Raw genomic sequence first — 9,457 nt, 5'->3', positions numbered from 1 at the left:
CGTGATGGCCTTCAGTTTCGTCTTCGCTGCGGCTTGAATCTCCTCTATCGTATAGAAACGGTGTCCCCGGAGCGGTCTTTTGAGCTTGGCGAACAGCCAGAAGACGCACGACGCCAGATCAGGTGAATACGGTGGTTGCGGAACGATATGGGTTGAGCTTTTGGCGAAATGATCAAGAATTGTCTTTCCACAATTCCGACCTTTTTAGGCGGATAGCGTTACACAAACAACGCATAACATTCAAATAATATTCCTTGTTGACTGTTTGACCGGTTGGAAGGAATTCATAATGCACAACACCACGATAATCGAAGAAAACAGTCAACATGACCTTGATTTTTGAGCGACTTTGGCGCGATTTTTTTGGTCTCGGCTCTCTTTTGGCACGATATTCGCTCGATTGATCGGTTGTTTCGGGGTCGTAAGCATAGATCCAAGTCTCATCGCCAGTTATAATGCGTTTCATGAGACCCTGGTAGTGGGAAAGTGTCGTTTTACACACTTCAACGAGACGCCGTTTTTCCAAAAAATTCAATGATTTCGGTACCAGTCGAGATTTGACGCGCTTGAGGCTCAACACAACTTCATCAGCAAGGTCTCTAATTGTTAATCGACGGTTTTCAACACTAAATCTTTGATTTGTTAAACGTGAGCTTCGTCGGTTGAGGTTGATGGTCGCCCTGGACGCTCTTCGTCTTCGACACGTTCACGGCCGGATTGGAACTCACTATACCACTTGTAAACATTTTTTTTTAGACATAGCCTCATCACCAAAGGCTTTTTGCCGTAAACAAAATTTATTGCAAATTCTTTGCTCAACAAATTTCGACATCGCAAAAAACGAAAAACTCACTTTTAGGAGCTCACAAAACGACACGTATCTCAAACACTAATGAATAATATAATATATACATGAAATTTAACATAAATATGACTGACAGTACTACCAACCTAAAAAAAAAATAATTCTCCAAATCCTTCGACGCGCGCAGTTTAAATTCAAATGTCACCTTATTTTTTGGTCACAGAGTAAATCATTTATATCGCTCACAGTCTGAATGAGAAACCTGCAGACCATCTTCTGCCGTTGTCCTTGCTGATTTGTTAGAAATTTCACTGTTGCTGTTTGCTCTGAGGAAGCTTATATAGGTACCTCGATATTAGGCTGCGTCACTTTTTGGTTAGCTAAATATGAATATGTGTATACTTATTACATATAAGGATCAATTTATAAATATAATTAAAACATACTTACACCTCTTAAGGAATGAATTTTATCGACGACAATGTCCAATTTTTCGAAGACTACTTTAGTTTTGGTGGCAAAAAGAAAAACTTTTCAATTGCCTGAACTAAAAAAATAAATAACACACTTAACTTGTGATGAACGAGCTGTTCAGTATGTTTGAAAATCATCTTCTCAAAATGTTCGTTGCAATCACCACACTTGCAGCTGGATTTTTTATCTAAAAATTATGAGATATTTAATTTATTTCAACTGTGTGACATAATCTTTTCTTACCTTACCGGTGCTAAGAAAGTCCAGTCGCTTAGTTTTCCTGCCTGGGCTGTCCGACATATTTTCCTTTATTTATTGTATAAAAATCACTTGTTTCAAAATAAGAATAATATATATTTAATAGGGTGTGTTCTTTGAACTATTCATTTTATTCGCTCCCATTATGAAATTTCCTTGGAAATACCCTAAAAAAATTTCCCTGAAAATTTGAGCCCTTAATATTAACATTAAAGACTGGACCAAGGCATGTAAAAATTTTATTTTTAAATTTCTATAGCTCACTCTACAAAAGTGCCCATTGCGACAAAGTCGAAACTCACACCGGCGAGGTAGTACGGGGCTCTAAACCTGATTTTCCACGAAATTCGCATTTTTTGTATATATCTCGTAAATGAGCTGTAGAAAAATTGTACATGACAAACTTGTAGGAAATTTTATTTGCTACAAAAAAGTACCGAGGTCAAAATCGCTATCATTAATACTTCTCGAGATATGCGGCTTTTTATGTAAGGCGATATAGAATTTTCATAGATGGTATGTAATAAAAAATCAGAAATCATTGATAAGCAGGCCATAGCAAATAAAGGTAATTTCAGAGGTATACAAATGCAATAAATAAAAGTTTTGGTTATCAGGTTAATTGCGTATTTTAGGAAGATCATCGTTCAAGCAGTACAACACTGCTAAGTCCTAGAAATGGGGACAAAAAATTTTAACACGCGCCAGATCGTCAAGAATTATTTATGACTTTGTGCTGTATGTTGGTGATGGAACTTGCGATTCATATGGACTTGGCATATCATCAGACATTGTGTTATACTTAGCATCCGCAGTACCAAAATTTATAAATTACAAACATTATTTTGATAATTCGTTCGATTCAGTAAGTCTTCCGGTGGCTCTAAAAGAAATGGGAATATTTTGCATCGGCACGGTCCGAAAAAGTCGAATGGGAAAGTGTGAGTGTCATGAAAAAAAAAAAATTTTTCTGGTAGCTGGTTTAGGTGCAGTCCTGAAAGGGCTAAAGGTTCAAATTTCATGGAATTTTTTTTAGGATATTGCCAAGGAAATTTCATGATGGGATTGCAAAAAAAAGAATAGGTCACAAAAAAAACACCCTAATTTGTATATAATATTAATATATTTAATTCCAGTGACTTAATAAAAATGCGCTTGCCCACTTCTCTGGTCTTATCCGCAATGACGCCAAAAATTTCGAAAACCTGCAAATACACCTGCGTTAGAGCTTTGCGAAAAAGCGAAGAACAAAATAAAACAAGAAAGAAAGAGCTAAGTTTGGGCGCGATTGAACATATTATACTCTTGCAGCTTGCAAGAATCAACGCCAGGGAAATACGTTATATGTAAAACGTCAAGCAGACGATCAGAATCTAAGCAATTATACATATATGTAAATGTTACATATTTTGCATATTTTTTGATCGAAAAATTCGGTATAAGATTTGTCAGAAAAATTAAAATCCTGGTAATAGTTATATGGGGGTAGGTCAAGTTTTCGCCCAATTGCACCCAAACTATGCACAGAGATATACTGAGATTATGAGTAAAACATGTTTTGTAATTTTCATTGAGATAACGATATATCCAGCATAAAGTCAGATGAAAAGGAAAATATAAGGTATATGGGGGCTCAGGGAAGTATTGACCCCCTTCAACCAATTTTTACTATACAGAATTACTGAATTTCAATTGTTTATCTCACACACTGACCGATATTTTCGTTAAAAAGTCAACTATAGATACTGGGGTCTACATAATCGGCACCTAATGGCTTGAACAGGGGTCGAATCGTTACATCCATAAACATATCACTCGTCACGTAAATAGCTGTATTTCGGACGTAACGCGTCTATCGTTCAACGATACATCTACAAAGAAAGTTTGTGAGTCTAAAATCTTGTTTTTTTTTTTTTATTTATACCTACGAGGTATTCGAAAGTGCCAAAGGACTGCAACGATCTCTTAGCTATCTCCGCACTATTTTTACATCCCCATCACTTCCACTAGAGCTCAAATAAAAAGACAAATTCGGATCCATTTTGATATTTATTAAGCTTTTGTTACCATAGAATCAGTACAGTAGGGCCAATCGCTACCTCCAGTACTGCAAGGAAAGCTAAGTTCTATGAAATAATATGGAATATTATTATTTCTGCTTGAAAACCTTATAAGAAAAAGAACACCCTATAAGCTTTAGCTTTAGTTAACTGTTGTGAACTAAAGAACTAAAGCATGGTACACAAAAAAGGAGATACAATTCTTTAAAATAAATCTAAAATAGAGCCGCATGGCAGCTTAACAAATTCAAGATTACTGTTCGTTAAAAGGAGTCTCGAAAGATAGGTAACGAATGAAAGAATAAAATCGCTTACTTGCAAGTTGAACTTGTAAAATCGAAGGACAAAACTTGAATGGTACAGGAGCTTGGAATTAATGACGACGTATATAATTGAGAAACAAAAATGAGACGATGAGAAAGGCTCTCTTAAATATTAACAAATTTTCAGATTGAAGATTGCTAAATCGGAATTAAGCAATTTTTTTTTAAATAATTTAAAATAATATATGATTAAAAATATATAAATGTAAATGAGACGAATTCTTAAACGAAGTTGAAATTAAAGCAAGCTTTCCTTTTACAAGGGTAACCAAAATGGTATAACACGAAATGCTCAAGGTCGAAATAATTTGAAAATCAAAAATCCAATTTTTCATTTATTATTAAAAATGTGCTTTTTAATTTTTTATACTCTCGCAACAATGTTGCTAACGAGAGTATTATAGTTTTGTTCACATAACGGTTGTTTGTAAGTCCTAAAACTAAAAGAGTCAGATATAGGGTTATATATACCAAAGTGATCAGGGCGACGAGTAGAGTCGAAATCCAGATGTCTGTCTGTCCGTCCGTCTGTCCGTCCGTCCGTGCAAGCTGTAACTTAAGTAAAAATTGAGATATCATGATGAAACTTGGTACACGTATTCCTTGGCTCCATAAGAAGGTTAAGTTCGAAGATGGGCAAAATCGGCCCACTGCCACGCCCACAAAATGGCGGAAACCGAAAACCTATAAAGTGTCATAACTAAGCCATAAATAAGATATTAAAGTGAAATTTGGCACAAAGGATCGCATTTGGGAGGCGCATATTTGGACGTAATTTTTTTGGAAAAGTGGGCGTGGCCCCGCCCCTACTATGTTTTTTGTACATATCTCGGAAACTACTATAGCTATGTCAACCAAGCTCTATAGAGTCGTTTCCTTCAGGCATTTCCATACACAGTTCAAAAATTGGGGAAATCGGATAATAACCACGCCCACCTCCCATACAAAGGTTATGTTCAAAATCACTAAAAGTGCGTTAACCGACTAACAAAAAACGTCAGAAACACTAAATTTTACGGAAGAAGTGGCAGAAGGAAGCTGCCCCCAGGCTTTTTTTAAAAATTGAAAATGGGCGTGGCGCCGCCCACTTATGGACCAAGAAGTATATCTCAGGAGCTACTAGACCGATTTCAATGAAATTCGGTATATAATGTTTTCTTAACACCCTGATGACATGTACAAAATATGGGTGAAATCGGTTCACAACCACGCCTTCTTCCAATATAAAGCTATTTTGAATTCCATCTGATGCCTTCTTTGTATAATACGAGTATAAACATTAGGAACCAATGATAATAGCGGAATAAAACTTTACACAAATACGGTATTTGAAAAATATGTAAATGACGGATAATGAAATCTCGATTATCACTTTACCATGCGAGAGTATAAAATGTTCGGTGACACCCGAACTTAGCCCTTCCTTACTTGTTATTATTGAAAATTGTTTATTAAAACTAAAAGTTCGCAATATACTAATTCACGACAGAAGAGAAATAATTTCGAAAACTTAAGTCGCTACCAGCAATTATTGAGTAATAGCGAGAACATGTGTTGCCTTCACAGAGCGAAATGGCCACCTAAAATGCCCTGTAAAATAGAACAAAGTTTAGAAGATTTCCTTTCATTTTCTCTCCAATAAGATGCCCATCTTATTATTACTGGATATCTCCTTTTAATAAAAATGTGAAGATAAAACATTAAACTTAGGTGAACACCTTTTCAATATAATTTAGCAGATGACGGGTAGAATTTAGATGAAATCCTTTTCAGTTAAATGTAATAGATAACCTATAAAACTAAGGTGAAAACTTTTCAATATAATTAATAAGGTGACCCTTAGAATTAAGAGGAAACGCTTCTTAATAAAATCAAGTAGATAACCTGTAAAACTAAGCAGAAACTCTCCTTAACATAAATAAGATGGGAGTCTTAATTATTATTGGAACATCATCTTAATTTTAACAAGCCGATGATCTTATCAATTTGATATTATTTTCTCCTAAATTGAAATTAATACTTTCTGAAAATAAATATAACACCAGTTTTTTTTTAAACTGTTTTTTTTTTTTTATTTATTAATTCAGCATTAGCATAGCTATAGCTAGTTTAAATACTTACGTATATGTATTATAATTAAAATTGACTTTACATATTTCCTTGTAATTTTTATAACATAAATATTTGAAAAACTTATAATTCTTATAACATTAATAGAAAATTAAAGGTATTTTTACCAATATTTTTTAGCTCTTATAACTTTAAGACCATTATTTAAAACATAAAAATCTATTGGCGGACCATCTAAATAATTAAATTTGATGAGAGTGTAATTATGTTTTTCACTGCCAACCAAATATGATTGGAATCTCTCAGAAAAATTTAGACAACTATGACTTTTCACTACAATACTTATATTATTTTCGCTTATTAAGAAATCACATACTGTAATTGTGTAAGTGGCTCTTGTGAAACTAAAGATTGACCTAAATCATGATTTACCGAGGAAAAACTCACAGTTTTATGCTTTTCTAAGTGTTTTCGGAATCTATACACATTGTGAAATATTTGATTGCAATTTTCCTCATTGCAAACATATTTTGCTATGGACTGAAGCCCATGATCTTCTCTTATATGATTTATAAGTAAATATGAAGTTAAGTGGGGTTTGTGACATAAATAGCAAGCAAATTTGGACATTTTTAACAATTAAAAAGAAAAGAAAGAAAATAAAAAATTAGTTATCTAACTTGCTGAGTAAATTTGAAACTGAAGGAAAATCTTCAGACTTAAGCCCAAAAAAGTATTGTTCTAAAAATACCCAAACTTGCTTGCCATTATGGGAATACTCAATTTGGAATACATAACTTAACTTTATAATACAGTCGACGCATTTCATTAAAGTCGGGCACTTCCACTTAAGCCCGTCGCAAAATATAAAGAATTCTGATATACTTGTATAGTCCTCACCTACTGCAATGATGTGAGGCTGCAATTGCTGTTTTTTAATCGCGTATTGCTCAATTTTGGACGAAATCTTTGGTAATATATCATTTGGTGTAGTTGCTAGTGTTATAAACTCTGATTGAGCGTCACCAATCGTTGGTTTGTGGGTTTTACTGTGACGCTGTGGTTGAAGAACCGCATGGAGCAGTAACAACACAATGCAATATTTAGAATCTGAAATTATAAATTAATTCAATATATTAATATTTTAATATTGTATAGTTTTCATGTTTTCTTACCATTTGATAAATCTTTGTAAAGGAGTTTCGAAAGTATTAACTCTCGGCTGGCTTGGTCTTTTACTTCCGCATTTAAGATAGGAAGGATTACTTTATAGAACTTGTCAAGTTTTAAGAACAGCTCGTTTCCAATATCTGGATGCATGGCATTAAAATCAATATCAACCTGTTATAATTGAATAAATGTTTATTTGAAAATAAATACTTTGTGCTTTTTTCTTACCAATTCGTAACCGTTAAAATCATTGTAGCGCGGCCAGTCTGCTAGCAAATCCGACAGAGATCCCTTACATTTATTTCTAAGCGTGCATGTATCTACCCAAAACTTTTTAACTTTTTCCCAAGGTGTGCAGTTATGTGCCAACCAACACTTTGTTTCCAAAACGTTGTCTGCAGTGCAAGAAGTTCAATTAAATATTGTTAAAACAACAAATTATTTTATAAAGTAGGGGTAAAAAGTATTGCATACCGTCAAAAACATCTTCATGAGCTTCCTGAGTAGCAGAATTGGCTTTGCTTTCCAGCTTTATGACATTAGCCCAACGCGAGAACAATTTACCACTCGGATTCTTTTTTCCCATTTTTCTTTCCCAAAAGTAAAATTCCTAATATATAAGAGTAACAAAAAATTTTTGTAAGTTTTTAGTAGTTGTAATCGTATACGTGCAATTACCTTCTTTTCTTTAGGAAATACCGCAACAATTTCATTCGCCCATTCCCTCATATCTGAGTATTGCATTTTGCGTCCTAAACCAATGTAGTTGTCAACGATACAATGTGTTATATTTTTTTGGTTTCTACTGTCCAAGTAGCCGTGCCTTTCTTGATAACTTAAAGCAAGTTGTCCCTTTACTGACGTTTTTAAAAGCTCGCGCAGATTGAAATTCTTCGTTTGAGGCGAACAAGGTAGCATACTACATTCTCCCGATTTGACGGAAGCCAAATCACTGGATATTTTTTCCAGCCAATCTAAGACTTTGGTGTTTGCAGTTTGTGTCTCCTGGTCACAAATAAATGGAATACCCTTAAAAACAGAAATAAGTTATAATTCAGTGAGTTTGCGAGTGAATGACTGAGTGTGTAGTTCTTTAAATTTTACTATAAAAGTAAGTACTAACTGATTTTTTTCCTAGCCGAACTGAATTGATAATTTAAAAATAAAAGAATCATCTTACCTTTTTTGTTCGCCACTCCCTCAAACCGGCTTTAAATTTTATGCGTTCTCCGAAATATTTTGCGTCACATCTATCGAAAAAAGCGTCAACGTCGTCAATTTGTCTCTCCCAAGACATTAATAATTCCAAGAATTCCTCATGAATATCGCACATTTTGAATATAATATCCGTATAATAATTTTTGGAGCACAACCAGCAAGCAATACAACACAAGAGCAACTGAAATGTGGCATGTGCCATTTACATGTTATATGCAACTTCACAAAAAAGTAACGGGATAAAAAGGCACGCACAACAAAGCAACGGGATAAAAAGAATATCACTGTCGCCAAGTAAAATTTTTTTAAATTGGCTGATGCAATATACAAACATTAATATGTATGTATGTATGTAAGCATTTTGAGACGTTAATAGCAAATTTTAAATTAATAAGAACTCTTTTAAAAATAAAAGGTTTTTCGTTTTAATCAATTTAATAAGGTTCTAGTAAAAATAAGTGGATGTCCTTATTGATTTGCTGTTTAATAGTTTTCTCATAAAAATAGATTTCTTCTTACAATTGAATTTTTTGACAAAATTACAAAAACAAATTAAAAAATAAGAAGTTATCTTTTTATTTTCAGCCGGTTTCCTTTTCAAGATATTTTAGAAGAAATATAGGCTAAAATTAAGAAGACTTTCTAGTAAAATTTTCTTCAATTTTTTCCCCCCTAGCTCTCCTTGCCCGAAAAGCTTTTTTAGAAGTCAATCTTATTGATTATAGGTGAAGTTTTTGGCTCTGTGTTGTATTTGTTTTTCAATTGAAATCTTCAGCACTAAAAATATTAAATGTGCTAATGGAGTGAATTAGTACTTATCTCATCCTCTAGTATCTCCTCCACAGCTTTGAAAATAGAAAGAGAGTTTCTCCTGATATTTGTACTTCTATGTACTTTCGAAGACTCGGGTGAACTTTAAATAGTACATGTTTTTAATCTGATGGTACTATAGAGGTATTAAAATGTTTTCAGTCCAAATTTTTGTAAAAACACAGCGTTTGAGGTTGGTGCTGATTTATGGATGGATGAAATGGCCCAAGGCCAATATCGAAATATCATATTTTGCATACACAAGACCT

The 9,457-nt window shown here is 33.7% G+C and overlaps 1 protein-coding gene across 1 annotated transcript; it reads right to left on the bottom strand.

Moving 5' to 3' along the window:
- Positions 1-6,082: 6,082 nt before the first annotated feature.
- On the bottom strand, positions 6,083-8,689 carry LOC126754541 (uncharacterized). The gene is made up of 6 exons (XM_050466618.1): positions 8,341-8,689; positions 7,839-8,189; positions 7,635-7,770; positions 7,389-7,555; positions 7,166-7,331; positions 6,083-7,100 (listed from the first exon to the last, which is right to left on the bottom strand). The coding sequence occupies exons 1-6, from the start codon at positions 8,578-8,580 to the stop codon at positions 6,658-6,660; spliced, it is 1,503 nt and encodes a 500-aa protein (XP_050322575.1). The 5' UTR covers positions 8,581-8,689; the 3' UTR covers positions 6,083-6,657.
- Between the last annotated feature and the right edge of the window lie 768 nt (positions 8,690-9,457).

This window comes from Bactrocera neohumeralis, chromosome 4, assembly GCF_024586455.1.
Source record: "Bactrocera neohumeralis isolate Rockhampton chromosome 4, APGP_CSIRO_Bneo_wtdbg2-racon-allhic-juicebox.fasta_v2, whole genome shotgun sequence".
Lineage (NCBI taxonomy): Eukaryota > Metazoa > Arthropoda > Insecta > Diptera > Tephritidae > Bactrocera > Bactrocera neohumeralis.
The sequence above is the reverse complement of the archived record's forward strand: the minus strand, read 5'-3'. Positions and strand labels throughout refer to the sequence as shown.